This window comes from Heterodontus francisci, chromosome 10, assembly GCF_036365525.1.
Source record: "Heterodontus francisci isolate sHetFra1 chromosome 10, sHetFra1.hap1, whole genome shotgun sequence".
In the NCBI taxonomy this organism is placed as follows: domain Eukaryota; kingdom Metazoa; phylum Chordata; class Chondrichthyes; order Heterodontiformes; family Heterodontidae; genus Heterodontus; species Heterodontus francisci.
The window spans coordinates 121,674,618-121,697,542 of NC_090380.1; the positions used below are offsets into that span (position 1 = coordinate 121,674,618).

General features: G+C 47.2%; 1 protein-coding gene across 1 annotated transcript in view; it reads left to right on the plus strand.

Moving 5' to 3' along the window:
• The window catches only part of LOC137374244 (cell adhesion molecule 2-like), a 912,392-nt gene that overhangs the window by 685,761 nt on the left and 203,706 nt on the right, over window positions 1-22,925 (plus strand). Inside the window, exon 8 of the mRNA XM_068040031.1 lies at window positions 3,710-3,888. Coding sequence (XP_067896132.1) covers window positions 3,710-3,888 — 179 coding nt within the window. The remainder of the gene's footprint in view (window positions 1-3,709; window positions 3,889-22,925) is intronic.

The following is a 22,925-nucleotide window of genomic DNA, read 5'->3' on the forward strand; positions in this document are numbered from 1 at the left end:
ACACTGTCGGAGGGTCAGTCCTGAGGGAGTGCTGCATTGTCAGAGGGTCAGTACTGAGGGAGTGCTGCACTGTCAGAGGGTCAGTACTGAGGGAGTGCTGCATTGTCAGAGGGTCAGTACTGAGAGAGCGCTACACTGTCGGAGCGTCAGTACTGAGGGAGTGCTGCACTGTCGGAGGGTCAGTACTGAGGGAGTGCTGCATTGTCGGAGGGTCAGTACTGAAGGAGTGCTGCACTGTCAGAGGGTCAGTCCTGAGGGAGTGCTGCACTGTCGGAGGGTCAGTACTGAGGGAGTGCTGCACTATCGGAGGGTCAGTACTGAAGGAGTGCTGCACTGTCGGAGGATCAGTACTGAGGGAGTGCTGCACTGTCGGAGGGTCAGTACTGAGGGAGTGCTGCACTGTCGGAGGGTCAGTACTGAGGGAGTGCTGTACTGTCGGAGGGTCAGTACTGAGGGAGTGCTGCACTGTCAGAGGGACAGTACTGAGGGAGTGCTGTACTGTCGGAGGGTCAGTACTGAGGGAGAGCTGCACTGTCGGAGGGTCAGTACTGAGGGAGTGCTGCACTGTCAGAGGGACAGTACTGAGGGAGTGCTGTACTGTCGGAGGGTCAGTACTGAGGGAGAGCTGCACTGTCGGAGGGTCAGTACTGAGGGAGCGCTGCACTGTCGCAGGGTCAGTACTGAGGGAGTGCTGCACTGTCGGAGGGTCAGTACTGAGGGAGTGCTGCACTGTCAGAGGGTCAGTATTGAGGGAGTGCTGCACTGTCGGAGGGTCAGTACTGAGGGAGTGCTGCACTGTCGGAGGGTCAGTACTGAGGAAGTGCTGCATTGTCAGAGGGTCAGTACTGAGGGAGTGCTGCACTGTCAGAGGGTCAGTACTGAGGGAGTGCTGCATTGTCAGAGGGTCAGTACTGAGAGAGCGCTACACTGTCGGAGCGTCAGTACTGAGGGAGTGCTGCACTGTCGGAGGGTCAGTACTGAGGGAGTGCTGCACTGTCAGAGGGACAGTACTGAGGGAGTGCTGTACTGTCGGAGGGTCAGTACTGAGGGAGAGCTGCACTGTCGGAGGGTCAGTACTGAGGGAGTGCTGCACTGTCAGAGGGACAGTACTGAGGGAGTGCTGTACTGTCGGAGGGTCAGTACTGAGGGAGAGCTGCACTGTCGGAGGGTCAGTACTGAGGGAGCGCTGCACTGTCGCAGGGTCAGTACTGAGGGAGTGCTGCACTGTCGGAGGGTCAGTACTGAGGGAGTGCTGCACTGTCAGAGGGTCAGTATTGAGGGAGTGCTGCACTGTCGGAGGGTCAGTACTGAGGGAGTGCTGCACTGTCGGAGGGTCAGTACTGAGGAAGTGCTGCATTGTCAGAGGGTCAGTACTGAGGGAGTGCTGCACTGTCAGAGGGTCAGTACTGAGGGAGTGCTGCATTGTCAGAGGGTCAGTACTGAGAGAGCGCTACACTGTCGGAGCGTCAGTACTGAGGGAGTGCTGCACTGTCGGAGGGTCAGTACTGAGGGAGTGCTGCACTGTCGGAGGGTCAGTACTGAGGGAGTGCTGCACTGTCGGAGGGTCAGTACTGAGGGAGTGCTGCACTGTCGGAGGGTCAGTACTGAGGGAGAGCTGCACTGTCGGAGGGTCAGTACTGAAGGAGTGCTGCACGGTCAGAAGGTCAGTACTGAGGGAGTGCTGCACTGTCGGAGGGTCAGTACTGAGGGAGTGCTGCACTGTCGGAGGGTCAGTACTGAGGGAGTGCTGCACTGTCAGAGGGTCAGTACTGAGGGAGTGCTGCACTGTCGGAGGGTCAGTACTGAGGGAGTGCTGCACTGTCGGAGGGTCAGTACTGAAGGAGTGCTGCACTGTCGGAGGGTCAGTACTGAGAGAGTGCTGCACTGTCGGAGGGTCAGTACTGAGAGAGTGCTGCACTGTCGGAGGGTCAGTACTGAGGGAGTGCTGCACTGTCGGAGGGTCAGTACTGAGGGAGTGCTGCACTATCGGAGGGTCAGTACTGAGGGAGTGCTGCACTGTCGGAGGGTCAGTACTGAAGGAGTGCTGCACTGTCGGAGGGTCAGTACTGAGGGAGTGCTGCACTGTCGGAGGGTCAGTACTGAAGGAGTGCTGCACTGTCGGAGGGTCAGTACTGAGAGAGTGCTGCACTGTCGGAGGGTCAGTACTGAGGGAGTGCTGCACTGTCGGAGGGTCAGTACTGAGAGAGTGCTGCACTGTCGGAGGGTCAGTACTGAGGGAGTGCTGCACTGTCGGAGGGTCAGTACTGAGAGAGTGCTGCACTGTCGGAGGGTCAGTACTGAGGGAGTGCTGCACTGTCGGACGGTCAGTACTGAAGGAGTGCTGCACTGTCGGAGGGTCAGTACTGAGAGAGTGCTGCACTGTCGGAGGGTCAGTACTGAGAGAGTGCTGCACTGTCGGAGGGTCAGTACTGAGGGAGTGCTGCACTGTCGGAGGGTCAGTACTGAGAGAGTGCTGCACTGTCGGAGGGTCAGTACTGAGGGAGTGCTGCACTGTCGGAGGGTCAGTACTGAGAGAGTGCTGCACTGTCGGAGGGTGAGTACTGAGGGAGTGCTGCACTGTCGGACGGTCAGTACTGAAGGAGTGCTGCACTGTCGGACGGTCAGTACTGAGAGAGTGCTGCACTGTCGGAGGGTCAGTACTGAGGGAGTGCTGCACTGTCGGAGGGTCAGTACTGAGGGAGTGCTGCACTGTCGGAGGCTCAGTACTGAGAGAGTGCTGCACTGTCGGAGGGTCAGTACTGAGGGAGTGCTGCACTGTCGGAGGGTCAGTACTGAGAGAGTGCTGCACTGTCGGAGGGTCAGTACTGAGAGAGTGCTGCACTGTCGGAGGGTCAGTACTGAGAGAGTGCTGCACTGTCGGAGGGTCAGTACTGTGGGAGTGCTGCACTGTCGGAGGGTCAGTACTGAGGAAGTGCTGCACTGTCAGAGGGCCAGTACTGAGGGAGCGCTGCACTGTCAGAGGATCAGTACTGAGGGAGTGCTGCACTGTCAGAGGGTCAGTACTGAGGGAGTGCTGCACTGTCAGAGGGTCCGTACTGAGGGAGTGCTGCACTGTCGGAGGGTCAGTACTGAGGGAGTGCTGCACTATCAGAGGGTCCGTACTGAGGGAGTGCTGCACTGTCGGAGGGTCAGTACTGAGGGAGTGCTGCACTGTCGGAGGGTCAGTACTGAGGGAGTGCTGCACTGTCGGAGGGTCAGTACTGAGGGAGTGCTGCACTGTCAGAGGGTCCGTACTGAGGGAGTGCTGCACTGTCGGAGGGTCAGTCCTGAGGGAGTGCTGCACTGTCAGAGGGTCAGTACTGAGGGAGTGCTGCACTGTCGGAGGGTCAGTACTGAGGGAGTGCTGCAGTGTTGGAGGGTCAGTACTGAGGGAGTGCTGCACTGTCGGAGGGTCAGTACTGAGGGAGTGCTGCACTGTGTCGGAGGGTCAGTACTGAGGGAGTGCTGCACTGGAGGAGGGTCAGTACTGAGGGAGTGCTGCACTGTCGGAGGGTCAGTACTGAGGGAGTGCTGCACTGTCGGAGGGTCAGTACTGAGGGAGTGCTGCACTGTCAGAGGGTCAGTACTGAGGTAGTGCTGCACTGGAGTAGCCGTCCTTTGGTTGGGATGTTGATGTGAGGCCCCATCTGTCTGTGGAACCTTGTCCTTTTGGGAATGTGACGGCTATTGGTGATGTTTGTTTTCACAGACCCGAAGCAGTGAAGTGGAAGAAGGATGGAGCTGAGCTTCCTGATCCTGACAGGATGGTGGTGGAGGGGAACGTACTCATCATCAGCGCTCTGAATAAAACTGACAACGGCACCTATTACTGTGAGGCTGCGAACACTATGGGCCACAACAGCGCTGAATACATTCTCTTTGTATACGGTGAGTAGCTCCACCTCTTCAATAACCAGTTCTATTGCAGGTCTCTGACTGTCCAGGGTTAGAATTCACACTTTGATTCACTTTTCAGGACTGAGGCTGCGTTTGGGTTCCAGTTCGATCCTCTCTTAATGCAACACTCGATTCTATTTCATGATCCCAATTCGGTTTGTTGGGCTCAATCCTCCAACATACACCATTTGACTGGATTTTTGCTAACTTGCCTGCTGCTGAATATTCATTGAAATGTAGATTGTGTACACCAACGACACAGTGAACTCACTACATCCAGCTCCCATTGTCAGAGACAGTGTCCCAGCTCCATACCTTCTGTCTTGCAGCCTGTACCCATTTTCCACACCTCGGGCTGGATTTTACTGGGCTCCCGATGTCGGGTTCCATGGCGGGTGCGGGGGCTGCGGGGTTGGGGGGGGTGGGGGGTGGAAAATCATTCCAGCAGCTGCCGCCACGAAGCCTGATGTCAGGAGGGCTGGGCCCGATCTTCCCAGCAGCGGTGACACTCCGTGGCGGACCCCCCGCCGCTGGGCAACAGGACCCAGCTTTGCATATTTAAAGAGGCACAATGAATACATTTAAATAAACCTACCTGGGATCTTCCCGATCCGCCATAATCTTCAGTACAGCAGCCGGGACTCACACACCTTCACTTCCCCATCTGGGGAAAGCACACCTGACACTGGAGAGGGCTGTTGGCGGGGGGGAGTTAGTGCTGGGGAGGGAGACGGGTTCAAATAATAATCAACAGCGGAGGTAATGGTGGGAAGGGGGGGAATTGTGGACTTTGTACAGTTTTGTGGGGTGGGGTGGGGGGGGAGATCATATTCCAAAGGTAAGTGATATGGAGGGGGAAAGGACAGAAACCTGATTTAATTGTAATTGTGGATTGGAAAAGGGGAATTAGAATTTTATTCAGTACATTTTGGGGAGGGGGGTGGGGGGGTTGGTATTTCTTTAAAAATTTAAAGGACCCAGCAGGGTTGGCTGCCCTTTAAAAATGGCACCAATGCCCGTGCACAAGCAGCTGAAGCCATTGCCAGCATTGGACAGCCTGCCCACTTCTGAAGATTGGGGGGAGAGGGGGAGCCAGGTATTTAAATGAGCTGCCACGCGGGAGATCGTGGCAGTTCGGCAGCGTGTGGCCCGCACATGTGGGCCCCCATTTTTTTCGCACACCGCCAGGAGCGGCGGCAGGTGCTTAAAACACAGCCCCTCATGCCCTAAGTAGCCTGTGATCCAGTACTCTGTTCCTCATGTGCCATACTCTGTGACCCTACCCTGTTCCATACCCCCTTTCCCTGTGCTCTGAATCCTGTATCACTAGCCCTGTATCCCAAATTCCTGTGTCCCATGTGCCAGCTTTGCTTTTGCCCAACACATTAATACTTCTGTATATTGACCTTTCAGAGTGATTCCTCATGCTATCTAGATAACATTGCTTAAGGTTCTCATTGCTTAGTTTGTGTGTGTGTCAGTGTGTGTTTCATGGTGTCTGTGTGTGTGTATGTGTCATGGTGTCTGTGTGTCAGGATGCCAGGATGTCTGTGTGTGTGTGTCAAGGTGTCTGTGTGTGTCAGTGTCAGATTGTGTGTGTGTGTGTGTTTCAGTGTGTGTGTTTGTCAGTGTGGGAGTCAGGATGTCTGTGTGTGTGTGTCTGTGTGTCAGGGTGTCTGTCTGTCTGTATGTCTGTGTGTCAGGATGTGTGTGTGTGTGTGTCTATAGCATAACAAATAGGAGCAGGAGTAGGCCATTCAGCCCCTCAAGCCTGCTCTGCCATTCAGTAAGATCATGGCTGATCTTCTGCCTCAACTCCACATTCCTGCACTATCCCATATCCCTTGATTCCCTTTAGTTCCCAAAAATCTATCGATCTCAGTCCACGACTGAGCATCCACAGCTCTCCAGGGTAGAGATTTCCAAAGATTCACAACCCTCCGAGTGAAGCAATTTCTACTCATCTCAGTCCTAAATGGATGACCCCTGAACCCTGAGACTATGATCCCATGTTCGAAATTCCCTAGCCAGGGAAAACATTTCTAACATCTTCCACCCTGTCAAGCCCCACAAGAATTTTAAATGTTTCAATGAGATCACCTCTCATTCTTCTGAACTCATTCTCACATCACAGGACAATCCCCTCATCCCAGTCTAGAGAAGTTTCATTGCAATCTCCAGCCTCCAGTCCTACATGAACATATCACGACTTTGGATTTCCCGGCCTGAGAATGGGCCTCACTCGCATCCAATTCCCTGTAAACCCCACCCACCCCAAAACCATATAAACACCACACACCCCAATAATCTTTAAACACCAACCACCCCAAAACCATATAAACCCAACACACCCCAATAATCTTTAAACACCAACCACCCGAAAACCATATAAACACCACACACCCAAATAATCTTTAAACACCAACCACCCCAAAACCATATAAACACCACACACCCCAATACTCTGTAAACACCAACCACCCCAAAACCATATAAACACCACACACCCCAATACTCTGTAAACACCAACCACCACAAAACCATATAAACACCACACACCCCAATACTCTGTAAACACCAACCACCACAAAACCATATAAACACCACACACCCCAATAATCTTTAAACACCAACCACCCCAAAACCATATAAACACCACACACCCCAATACTCTGTAAACACCAACCACCACAAAACCATATAAACACCACACACCCCAATACTCTGTAAACACCAACCACCACAAAACCATATAAACACCACACACCCCAATAATCTTTAAACACCAACCACCCCAAAACCATATAAACACCACACACCCCAATACTCTGTAAACACCAACCACCACAAAACCATATAAACACCACACACCCCAATAATCTTTAAACCCCACTCACCCCAATAATCTGTAAACCCCACACACCCCAATAATCTGTAAACCCCACTCACCCCAATAATCTGTAAAAACCGCACACCCCAATAATCTGTAAACCCCACAGACCCCAATAATCTGTAAACACCGCACTCCCCAATAATCTGTAAACCCCACACCCCCCAATAATCTGTAAACCCCACACACCCCAATAATCTTTAAACCCCACACACCCCAATAATCTTTAAACCGCACACACCCCAATAATCTGTAAACCCCACACACCCCAATAATCTGTAAACCCCACACACCCCAATAATCTTTATACCCCACACACCCCAATAATCTGTAAACCCCACAAACCCCAATAATCTGTAAACCCCACACCCCCCAATATTCTGTAAACCCCACACACCCCAATAATCTGTAAACCCCACTCACCCCAATAATCTGTAAAAACCGCACACCCCAATAATCTGTAAACCCCACACACCCCAATAATCTGTAAACACCGCACTCCCCAATAATCTGTAAACCCCACACCCCCCAATAATCTGTAAACCCCACACACCCCAATAATCTTTAAACCCCACACACCCCAATAATCTGTAAACCCCACACACCCCAATAATCTTTAAACCCCACACACCCCAATAATCTGTAAACCCCACACACCCCAATAATCTTTATACCCCACACACCCCAATAATCTGTAAACCCCACACACCCCAATAATCTGTAAACCCCACACACCCCAATAATCTGTAAACACCACACACCCCATTAATCTGTAAACCCCACACACCCCAATAATCTTTATACCCCACACACCCCAATAATCTGTAAACACCACACACCCCATTAATCTGTAAACCCCACACACCCCAATAATCTTTATACCCCACACACCCCAATAATCTGTAAACCCCACACACCCCAATAATCTTTATACCCCACACACTCCAATAATCTGTAAACACCACACACCCCATTAATCTGTAAACCCCACACACCCCAATAATCTTTATACCCCACACACCCCAATAATCTGTAAACCCCACACACCCCAATAATCTGTAAACAACACACCCAATAATCTGTAAACACCACACACCCCAATAATCTGTAAACCCCACACACCCCAATAATCTTTATACCCCACACACCCCATTAATCTGTAAACCCCACACACACCAATAATCTGTAAACCCCACACACCCCAATAATCTGTAAACACCACACACCCCAATAATCTGTAAACCCCACACACCCCAATAATCTGTAAACAACACACACCCCAAAAATCTGTAAACCCCACACACCCCAATAATCTTTATACCCCACACACCCCAATAATCTGTAAACACCACACACCCCAATAATCTGTAAACCCCACACACCCCAATAATCTGTAAACCCCACACACCCCAATAATCTTTAAACCCCACACACCCCAATAATCTGTAAACCCCACACACCCCAATAATCTGTAAACAACACACCCAATAATCTGTAAACACCACACACCCCAATAATCTGTAAACCCCACACACCCCAATAATCTTTAAACCCCACACACCCCAATAATCTGTAAACCCCACACACCCCAATAATCTTTAAACCCCACACACCCCAATAATCTTTAAACCCCACACACCCCAATAATCTGTAAACAACACACCCAATAATCTGTAAACACCACACACCCCAATAATCTGTAAACCCCACACACCCCAATAATCTGTAAACCCCACACACCCCATTAATCTGTAAACACCACACACCCCAATAATCTGTAAACACCACACAGCCCAATAATCTGTAAACCCCACACACCCCAATAATCTTTAAACCCCACACACCCCAATAATCTGTAAACAACACACCCAATAATCTGTAAACACCACACACACCAATAATCTGTAAACCCCACACACCCCAATAATCTTTAAACCCCACACACCCCAATAATCTGTAAACAACACACCCAATAATCTGTAAACCCCACACACCCCAATAATCTGTAAACCCCACACACCCCAATAATCTTTAAACCCCACACACCCCAATAATCTGTAAACAACACACCCAATAATCTGTAAACACCACACACCCCAATAATCTGTAAACCCCACACACCCCAATAATCTGTAAACCCCACACACCCCAATAATCTGTAAACCCCACACACCCCAAAACGATATAAACCCCACACACCCCAAAACGATATAAACAACACACTCCCCAATAATCTGTAAACCCCACACACCCCAATAATCTTTAAAACCCACACACCCCAATACTCTGTAAACCCCACACACCCCAATAATCTGTAAACCCCACACACCCCAATAATCTGTAAACCCCACACACCCCAAAACGATATAAACACCACACACCCCAATAATCTGCAAAACCCACACACCCCAATAATCTGTAAACACCACACACCCCAAAACGATATAAACAACAGACTCCCCAATAATCTGTAAACCCCACACACCCCAATAATCTGTAAACCCCACACACCCCAATAATCTTTAAAACCCACACACCCCAATAATCTGTAAACCCCACACACCCCAATAATCTTTAAACCCCACACACCCCAATAATCTGTAAACCCCACACACCCCAATAATCTGTAAACAACACACCCAATAATCTGTAAACACCACACACCCCAATAATCTGTAAACCCCACACACCCCAATAATCTTTAAACCCCACACACCCCAATAATCTGTAAACCCCACACACCCCAATAATCTTTAAACCCCACACACCCCAATAATCTTTAAACCCCACACACCCCAATAATCTGTAAACAACACACCCAATAATCTGTAAACACCACACACCCCAATAATCTGTAAACCCCACACACCCCAATAATCTGTAAACCCCACACACCCCATTAATCTGTAAACACCACACACCCCAATAATCTGTAAACACCACACAGCCCAATAATCTGTAAACCCCACACACCCCAATAATCTTTAAACCCCACACACCCCAATAATCTGTAAACAACACACCCAATAATCTGTAAACACCACACACACCAATAATCTGTAAACCCCACACACCCCAATAATCTTTAAACCCCACACACCCCAATAATCTGTAAACAACACACCCAATAATCTGTAAACCCCACACACCCCAATAATCTGTAAACCCCACACACCCCAATAATCTTTAAACCCCACACACCCCAATAATCTGTAAACAACACACCCAATAATCTGTAAACACCACACACCCCAATAATCTGTAAACCCCACACACCCCAATAATCTGTAAACCCCACACACCCCAAAACGATATAAACCCCACACACCCCAAAACGATATAAACAACACACTCCCCAATAATCTGTAAACCCCACACACCCCAATAATCTTTAAAACCCACACACCCCAATACTCTGTAAACCCCACACACCCCAATAATCTGTAAACCCCACACACCCCAATAATCTGTAAACCCCACACACCCCAAAACGATATAAACACCACACACCCCAATAATCTGCAAACCCCACACACCCCAATAATCTGTAAACACCACACACCCCAAAACGATATAAACAACACACTCCCCAATAATCTGTAAACCCCACACACCCCAATAATCTGTAAACCCCACACACCCCAATAATCTTTAAAACCCACACACCCCAATACTCTGTAAACCCCACACACCCCAATAATCTGTAAACCCCACACACCCCAATAATCTGTAAAACCCACACACTCCAATACTCTGTAAACCCCACACACCCCAATAATCTGTAAACCCCACACACCCCAATAATCTTTAAAACCCACACACCCCAATACTCTGTAAACCCCACACACCCCAATAATCTGTAAACCCCACACACCCCAAAACGATATAAACACCACACACCCCAATAATCTGCAAACCCCACACACCCCAATAATCTGTAAACCCCACGCACCCCAAAACGATATAAACCCCACACACCCCAATAATCTGTAAACCCCACACACCCCAAAACGAATTAAACACCACACACCCCAATAATCTGCAAACCCCACACACCCCAATAATCTGCAAACCCCACACACCCCAATAATCTGTAAACCCCACGCACCCCAAAACGATATAAACCCCACACACCCCAATAATCTGTAAACCCCACACACCCCAAAATGATATAAACACCACACACCCCAATAATCTGCAAACCCCGCACACCCCAATAATCTGTAAACCCCACACACCCCAATAATCTGTAAACCCCACACACCCCAAAACGATATAAACACCACACACCCCAATAATCTGCAAACCCCACACACCCCAATAATCTGTAAACCCCACACACCCCTAAAACGATATAAACACCACACACCCCAATAATCTGTAAACATCACACACCCCAAAACGATATAAACCCCACACACCCCAATAATATGTAAACCCCACACACCCCAATAATCTTTAAACCCCACACACCCCAATAATCTGTAAACAACACACCCAATAATCTGTAAACGCCACTCACCCCAATAATCTGTAAACAACACACCCAATAATCTGTAAACCCCACACACCCCAATAATCTGTAAACCCCACACACCCCAATAATCTGTAAACCCCACTCACCCCAATAATCTGTAAACAACACACCCAATAATCTGTAAACACCACACACCCCAATAATCTGTAAACCCCACACACCCCAATAATCTTTATACCCCACACACCCCAATAATCTGTAAACCCCACACACCCCAATAATCTTTATACCCCACACACCCCAATAATCTGTAAACCCCACACACCCCAATAATCTGTAAACCCCACACACCCCAATAATCTGTAAACAACACACCCAATAATCTGTAAACACCACACACCCCAATAATCTGTAAACCCCACACACCCCAATAATCTTTATACCCCACACACCCCATTAATCTGTAAACCCCACACACACCAATAATCTGTAAACCCCACACACCCCAATAATCTGTAAACACCACACACCCCAATAATCTGTAAACAACACACACCCCAAAAATCTGTAAACCCCACACACCCCAATAATCTTTATACCCCACACACCCCAATAATCTGTAAACACCACACACCCCAATAATCTGTAAACCCCACACACCCCAATAATCTGTAAACCCCACACACCCCAATAATCTGTAAACCCCACACACCCCAATAATCTGTAAACCCCACACACCCCAATAATCTGTAAACCCCACACACCCCAATAATCTTTAAACCCCACACACCCCAATAATCTGTAAACCCCACACACCCCAATAATCTGTAAACAACACACCCAATAATCTGTAAACACCACACACCCCAATAAACTGTAAACCCCACACACCCCAATAATCTTTAAACCCCACACACCCCAATAATCTGTAAACCCCACACACCCCAATAATCTTTAAACCCCACACACCCCAATAATCTTTAAACCCCACACACCCCAATAATCTGTAAACAACACACCCAATAATCTGTAAACACCACACACCCCAATAATCTGTAAACCCCACACACCCCAATAATCTGTAAACCCCACACACCCCATTAATCTGTAAACACCACACACCCCAATAATCTGTAAACACCACACAGCCCAATAATCTGTAAACCCCACACACCCCAATAATCTTTAAACCCCACACACCCCAATAATCTGTAAACAACACACCCAATAATCTGTAAACACCACACACACCAATAATCTGTAAACCCCACACACCCCAATAATCTTTAAACCCCACACACCCCAATAATCTGTAAACAACACACCCAATAATCTGTAAACCCCACACACCCCAATAATCTGTAAACCCCACACACCCCAATAATCTTTAAACCCCACACACCCCAATAATCTGTAAACAACACACCCAATAATCTGTAAACACCACACACCCCAATAATCTGTAAACCCCACACACCCCAATAATCTGTAAACCCCACACACCCCAAAACGATATAAACCCCACACACCCCAAAACGATATAAACAACACACTCCCCAATAATCTGTAAATCCCACACACCCCAATAATCTTTAAAACCCACACACCCCAATACTCTGTAAACCCCACACACCCCAATAATCTGTAAACCCCACACACCCCAATAATCTGTAAACCCCACACACCCCAAAACGATATAAACACCACACACCCCAATAATCTGCAAACCCCACACACCCCAATAATCTGTAAACACCACACACCCCAAAACGATATAAACAACACACTCCCCAATAATCTGTAAACCCCACACACCCCAATAATCTGTAAACCCCACACACCCCAATAATCTTTAAAACCCACACACCCCAATACTCTGTAAACCCCACACACCCCAATAATCTGTAAACCCCACACACCCCAATAATCTGTAAAACCCACACACTCCAATACTCTGTAAACCCCACACACCCCAATAATCTGTAAACCCCACACACCCCAATAATCTTTAAAACCCACACACCCCAATACTCTGTAAACCCCACACACCCCAATAATCTGTAAACCCCACACACCCCAAAACGATATAAACACCACACACCCCAATAATCTGCAAACACCCCACACACCCCAATAATCTGTAAACCCCACGCACCCCAAAACGATATAAACCCCACACACCCCAATAATCTGTAAACCCCACACACCCCAAAATGATATAAACACCACACACCCCAATAATCTGCAAACCCCACACACCCCAATAATCTGTAAACCCCACACACCCCAATAATCTGTAAACCCCACACACCCCAAAACGATATAAACACCACACACCCCAATAATCTGCAAACCCCACACACCCCAATAATCTGTAAACCCCACACACCCCTAAAACGATATAAACACCACACACCCCAATAATCTGCAAACCCCACACACCCCAATAATCTGTAAACCCCACACACCCCTAAAACGATATAAACACCACACACCCCAATAATCTGCAAACCCCACACACCCCAAAACGATATAAACACCACACACCCCAATAATCTGTAAACCCCACACACCCCAAAACGATATAAACACCACACACCCCAATAATCTGTAAACCCCACACACCCCAATAATCTGTAAACCCCACACACCCCAAAACGATATAAACACCACACACCCCAATAATCTGCAAACCCCACACACCCCAATAATCTGTAAACCCCACACACCCCTAAAACGATATAAACACCACACACCCCAATAATCTGCAAACCCCACACACCCCAATAATCTGTAAACCCCACACACCCCTAAAACGATATAAACACCACACACCCCAATAATCTGCAAACCCCACACACCCCAAAACGATATAAACACCACACACCCCAATAATCTGTAAACCCCACACACCCCAAAACGATATAAACCCCACACACCCCAATAATCTGTAAACCCCACGCACCCCAAAACGATATAAACCCCACACACCCCAATAATCTGTAAACATCACACACCCCAAAACGATATAAACCCCACACACCCCAAAACGATATAAACCCCACACACCCCAATAATCTGTAAACCACACACACCCCAAAATATAAACACCACACACCCCAATAATCTGTAAACCCCACACACCCCAAAATATAAACACCACACACCCCAATAATCTGTAAACCCCACACACCCCAAAACGATATAAACACCACACACCCCAATAATCTGTAAACCCCACTCACCCCAATAATCTGTAAACACCACACACCCCAAAAATCTGTAAACCCCACACACCCCAATAATCTGCAAACCCCACTCACCCCAATAATCTGTAAACCCCACTCACCCCAATAATCTGTAAACCCCACACACCCCAATAATCTTTAAACCCCACACACCCCAATAATCTGCAAACCCCACATACCCCAATAATCTGCAAACCCCACTCACCCCAATAATCTGTAAACCCCACACACCCCAATAATCTGCAAACCCCACACACTCCAATAATCTTTAAACCCCACACACCCCAATAATCTGTAAACCCCACACACCCCAAAATGATATAAACACCACACACCCCAATAATCTGCAAACCCCACACACCCCAATAATCTGTAAACCCCACACACCCCAATAATCTTTAAACCCCACACACCCCAATAATCTGCAAACCCCACACACCCCAATAATCTGCAAACCCCACTCACCCCAATAATCTGTAAACCCCACACACCCCAATAATCTGCAAACCCAACACACCCCAATAATCTTTAAACCCCACACACCCCAATAATCTGTAAACCCCACACACCCCAAAACGATATAAACACCACACACCCCAATAATCTGCAAACCCCACACACCCCAATAATCTGTAAACCCCACACACCCCAATAATCTGTAAACCCCACACACCCCAAAACGATATAAACACCACACACCCCAATAATCTGCAAACCCCACACACCCCACTAATCTGTAAACCCCACACACCCCAATAATCTGCAAACCCCACACACACCAATAATCCTTAAACCCCAGACACCCCAATAATCTGCAAACCCCACACACCCCAATAATCTGTAAACATCACACACCCCTAAAACGATATAATCACCACACACCCCAATAATCTGTAAACCCCACACACCCCAATAATGTTTAAAACCCACACACCCCAATACTCTTTAAACCCCTCACACCCCAAAACGATATAAACACCACACACCCCAATAATCTGTAAACCCCACACACCCCAATAATCTGTAAACCCCACACACCCCAATAATCTGTAAACCCCACACTCCCCAAAACGATATAAACACCACACACCCCAATAATCTGTAAACCCCACACACCCCAATAATCTGTAAACCCCACACTCCCCAAAACGATATAAACACCACACACCCCAATAATCTGTAAACCCCACACTCCCCAAAACGATATAAACACCACACACCCCAATAATCTGCAAACCCCACACACCCCAATAATCTGTAAACCCCACACTCCCCAAAACGATATAAACACCACACACCCCAATAATCTGTAAACCCCACACACCCCAATAATCTGCAAACACCACACACCCCAATAATCTGTAAACACCGCACACCCCAAAACGATATAAACCCCACACACCCCAAAACGATATAAACACCACACACCCCAATAATCTGTAAACCCCACACACCCCAAAACGATATAAACCCCACACACCCCAATAATCTGCAAACCCCACACACCCCAAAACGATATAAACACCACACACCCCAATAATCTGCAAACCCCACACACCCCAATAATCTGTAAACCCCACACACCCCAATAATCTGTAAACCCCACACACCCCAAAACGATATAAACACCACACACCCCAATAATCTGTAAACCCCACACACCCCAAAACGATATAAACACCACACACCCCAATACTCTGTAAACCCCACACACCCCAATAATCTGTAAACAACACACACCCCAAAACGATATAAACACCACACACCCCAATAATATGTAAACCCCACACACCCCAATAATCTGTAAACCCCACAAACCCCAATAATCTGTAAACAACACACTCCCCAATAACCTGTAAACCCCACACACCCCAACACTCTGTAAACCCCACACACCCCAATAATCTGTAAACCCCACAAACCCCAATAATCTGTAAACCCCACAAACCCCAATAATCTGTAAACAACACACTCACCAATAACCTGTAAACCCCACACACCCCAATAATCTGTAAACCCCACACACCCCAAAACGATATAAACACCACACTCCCCAATAATCTGTAAACCCCACACACCCCAATAATCTTTAAAACCCACACACCCCAATACTCTGTAAACCCCACACACCCCAATAATCTGTAAACCCCACACACCCCAATAATCTTTAAAACCCACACACCCCAATAATCTGTAAACCCCACACACCCCAATAATCTGTAAACCCCACACACCCCAATAATCTTTAAAACCCACACACCCCAATACTCTGTAAACCCCACACACCCCAATAATCTGTAAACCCCACACACCCCAATAATCTTTAAAACCCACACACCCCAATAATCTGTAAACCCCACACACCCCAATAATCTGTAAACCCCACACACCCCAATAATCTGTAAACAACACACTCCCCAATAACCTGTAAACACCACACACCCCAATAATCTGTAAACCCCACAAACCCCAATAATCTGTAAACAACACACTCCCCAATAATCTGTAAACCCCACACACCCCAAAACGATATAAACACCACACTCCCCAATAATCTGTAAACCCCACACACCCCAATAATCTTTAAAACCCACACACCCCAATACTCTGTAAACCCCACACACCCCAATAATCTGTAAACCCCACACACCCCAAAACGATATAAACACCACACTCCCCAATAATCTGTAAACCCCACACACCCCAATAATCTTTAAAACCCACACACCCCAATACTCTGTAAACCCCACACACCCCAATAATCTGTAAACCCCACACACCCCAATAATCTTTAAAACCCACACACCCCAATAATCTGTAAACCCCACACACCCCAATAATCTGTAAACCCCACACACCCCAATAATCTGTAAACCCCACACACCCCAATAATCTTTAAAACCCACACACCCCAATACTCTGTAAACCCCACACACCCCAATAATCTGTAAACCCCACACACCCCAATAATCTTTAAAACCCACACACCCCAATAATCTGTAAACCCCACACACCCCAATAATCTGTAAACCCCACACACCCCAATAATCTGTAAACCCCACACACCCCAATAATCTGTAAACCCCACACACCGCAATAATCTTTAAAACCCACACACCCCAATACTCTGTAAACCCCACACACCCCAATAATCTGTAAACACCACACACCCCAATAATCTGCAAACCCCACACACCCCAATAATCTGTAAACACCACACACCCCAATAATCTGTCAACCCCACACACCCCAATAATCTGTAAACACCACACACCCCAATAATCTGTCAACCCCACACACCCCAATAATCTTTAAAACCCACACACCCCAATAATCTGTAAACCCCACACACCGCAATAATCTTTAAAACCCACACACCCCAATACTCTGTAAACCCCACACACCCCAATAATCTGTAAACCCCACACACCCCAAAACGATATAAACACCACACACCCCAATAATCTGTAAACCCCACACACCCCAATAATCTTTAAAACCCACACACCCCAATAATCTGTAAACCCCACACACCCCAATAATCTGTAAACCCCACACACCCCAATAATCTGTAAACCCCACACACCCCAATAATCTGTAAACCACACACACCCCAAAACGATATAAACCCCACACACCCCAGAACGATATAAACAACACACACCCCAATAATCTGTAAACCCCACACACCCCAATAATCTTTAAAACCCACACACCCCAATACTCTGTAAACCCCACACACCCCAATACTCTTTAAACCCCACACACCCCAATAATCTGTAAACCCCACACACCCCAAAACGATATAAACACCACACACCCCAATAATCTGCAAACCCCACACACCCCAATAATCTGTAAACCCCACACACCCCAAAACGATATAAACACCACACACCCCAATAATCTGTAAACCCCACACACCCCAAAACGATATAAACACCACACACCCCAATAATCTGTAAACCCCACACACCCCAAAACGATATAAACACCACACACCCCAATACTCTGTAAACCCCACACACCCCAATAATCTGTAAACAACACACACCCCAAAACGATATAAACACCACACACCCCAATAATCTGTAAACCCCACACACCCCAATAATCTTTAAACCCCACACACCCCAATAATCTGTAAACAACACACTCCCCAATAACCTGTAAACCCCACACACCCCAATAATCTGTAAACCCCACAAACCCCAATAAACTGTAAACAACACACTCCCCACTAACCTGTAAACCCCACACACCCCAATACTCTGTAAACCCCACACACCCCAATAATCTGTAAACCCCACAAACCCCAATAATCTGTAAACACCACACACCCCAATAATCTGTAAACAACACACTCCCCAATAAGCTGTAAACCCCACACACCCCAATAATCTGTAAACCCCACACACCCCAATAATCTGTAAACCCCACAAACCCCAATAATCTGTAAACAACACACTCCCCAATAACCTGTAAACCCCACACAGCCCGAAAACGATATAAACACCACACACCCCAATAACCTGTAAACCCCACACACCCCAAAACGATATAAACCCCACACACCCCAGAACGATATAAACAACACACACCCCAATAATCTGTAAACCCCACACACCCCAATAATCTTTAAAACCCACACACCCCAATACTCTGTAAACCCCACACACCCCAATACTCTTTAAACCCCACACACCCCAATAATCTGTAAACACCACACACCCCAAAACGATATAAACCCCACACACCCCAATAATCTGCAAACCCCACACACCCCAATAATCTGTAAACCCCACACACCCCAATACTCTTTAAACCCCACACACCCCAATAATCTGTAAACACCACACACCCCAAAACGATATAAACCCCACACACCCCAATAATCTGCAAACCCCACACACCCCAATAATCTTTAAAACCCACACACCCCAATACTCTGTAAACCCCACACACCCCAATACTCTTTAAACCCCACACACCCCAATAATCTGTAAACACCACACACCCCTAAAACGATATAAACACCACACACCCCAATAATCTGTAAACCCCACACACCCCTAAAACGATATAAACACCACACACCCCAATAATCTGTAAACCCCACACACCCCTAAAACGATATAAACACCACACACCCCAATAATCTGTAAACCCCACACACCCCAATAATCTGTAAACCCCACACATCCCTAAAACGATATAAACACCACACACCCCAATAATCTGTAAACCCCACACACCCCAATAATCTGTAAACATCACACACCCCAAAACGATATAAACCCCACACACCCCAAAACGATATAAACCCCACACACCCCAATAATCTGCAAACCCCACACACCCCAATAATCTGTAAACCCCACACAGCCCTAAAACGATATAAACACCACACACCCCAATAATCTGTAAACCCCACACACCCCTAAAACGATATAAACACCACACACCCCAATAATCTGTAAACCCCACACACCCCAATAATCTGTAAACCCCACACACCCCAAAATATAAACACCACACACCCCAATAATCTGTAAACCCCACACACCCCAAAATATAAACACCACACACCCCAATAATCTGTAAACCCCACACACCCCAAAACGATATAAACACCACACACCCCAATAATCTGTAAACCCCACTCACCCCAAAAATCTGTAAACCCCACACACCCCAATAATCTGCAAACCCCACTCACCCCAATAATCTGTAATCCCCACACACCCCAATAATCTGTAAACCCCACACACCCCAAAATATAAACACCACACACCCCAATAATCTGTAAACCCCACACACCCCAATAATCTTTAAACCCCACACACCCCAATAATCTGTAAACAACACACTCCCCAATAACCTGTAAACCCCACACACCCCAATAATCTGTAAACCCCACAAACCCCAATAAACTGTAAACAACACACTCCCCACTAACCTGTAAACCCCACACACCCCAATACTCTGTAAACCCCACACACCCCAATAATCTGTAAACCCCACAAACCCCAATAATCTGTAAACACCACACACCCCAATAATCTGTAAACAACACACTCCCCAATAAGCTGTAAACCCCACACACCCCAATAATCTGTAAACCCCACACACCCCAATAATCTGTAAACCCCACAAACCCCAATAATCTGTAAACCCCACACAGCCCTAAAACGATATAAACACCACACACCCCAATAATCTGTAAACCCCACACACCCCTAAAACGATATAAACACCACACACCCCAATAATCTGTAAACCCCACACACCCCTTAAACGATATAAACACCACACACCCCAATAATCTGTAAACATCACACACCCCAAAACGATATAAACCCCACACACCCCAAAACGATATAAACCCCACACACCCCAATAATCTGTAAACCCCACACACCCCAAAATATAAACACCACACACCCCAATAATCTGTAAACCACACACACCCCAAAATATAAACACCACACACCCCAATAATCTGTAAACCCCACACACCCCAAAACGATATAAACACCACACACCCCAAAAATCTGTAAACCCCACACACCCCAATAATCTGCAAACCCCACTCACCCCAATAATCTGTAAACCCCACACACCCCAATAATCTGTAAACCCCACACACCCCAAAATATAAACACCACACACCCCAATAATCTGTAAACCCCACACACCCCAAAGCGATATAAACACCACACACCCCAATAATCTGTAAACCCCACTCACCCCAAAAATCTGTAAACCCCACACACCCCAAAACGATATAAACCCCACACACCCCAAAACGATATAAACCCCACACACCCCAATAATCTGTAAACCCCACACACCCCAATAATCTGCAAACCCCACACACCCCAATAATCTTTAAACCCCACACACCCCAATAATCTGTAAACCCCACACACCCCAATAATCTGCAAACCCCACACACCCCAATAATCTTTAAACCCCACACACCCCAATAATCTGCAAACCCCACACACCCCAATAATCTGTAAACCCCACACACCCCAATAATCTTTAAACCCCACACACCCCAATAATCTGCAAACCCCACACACCCCAATAATCTGTAAACCCCACACACCCCAAAACGATATAAACACCACACACCCCAATAATCTGCAAACCCCACACACCCCAATAATCTGTAAACACCACACACCCCAATAATCTGTAAACCCCACACACCCCAAAACGATATAAACACCACACACCCCAATAATCTGCAAACCCCACACACCCCAATAATCTGCAAACCCCACACACCCCAATAATCTGTAAACCCCACACACCCCAATAATCTTTAAACCCCACACACCCCAATAATCTGTAAACCCCACACACCCCAATAATCTGTAAACCCCACACACCCCAATAATGTTTAAAACCCACACACCCCAATACTCTTTAAACCCCACACACCCCAAAACGATATAAACACCACACACCCCAATAATCTTTAAACCCCACACACCCCAAAACGATATAAACACCACACACCCCAATAATCTGCAAACCCCACACACCCCAATAATCTGTAAACCCCACACACCCCAATAATCTGCAAACCCCACACACCCCAATAATCTGCAAACCCCACACACCCCAATAATATGTAAACCCCACACACCCCAATAATCTGTAACCCCACACACCCCAATAATCTGTAAACCGCACACACCCCAATAATGTTTAAAACCCACACACCCCAATAATCTGCAAACCCCACACACCCCAATAATCTGCAAACCCCACACACCCCAATAATCTGCAAACCCCACACACCCCAATAATATGTAAACCCCACACACCCCAATAATGTTTAAAACCCACACACCCCAATAATCTGCAAACCCCACACACCCCAATAATCTGCAAACCCCACACACTCCAATAATCTGCAAACCCCACACACCCCAATAATATGTAAACCCCACACACCCCAAAACGATATAAACCCCACACACCCCAATAATCTGTAAACCCCACACACCCCAATAATCTTTAAACCCCACACACCCCAATAATCTGCAAACCCCACACACCCCAATAATCTGCAAACCCCACACACCCCAATAATATGTAAACCCCACACACCCCAAAACGATATAAACCCCACACACCCCAATAATCTGTAAACCCCACACACCCCAATAATCTTTAAACCCCACACACCCCAATAATCTGCAAACCCCACACACCCCAATAATCTGCAAACCCCACACACCCCAATAATATGTAAACCCCACACACCCCAAAACGATATAAACCCCACACACCCCAATAATCTGTAAACCCCACACACCCCAATAATGTTTAAAACCCACACACCCCAATAATCTGTAAACCCCACACACCCCAATAATCTTTAAACCCCACACAC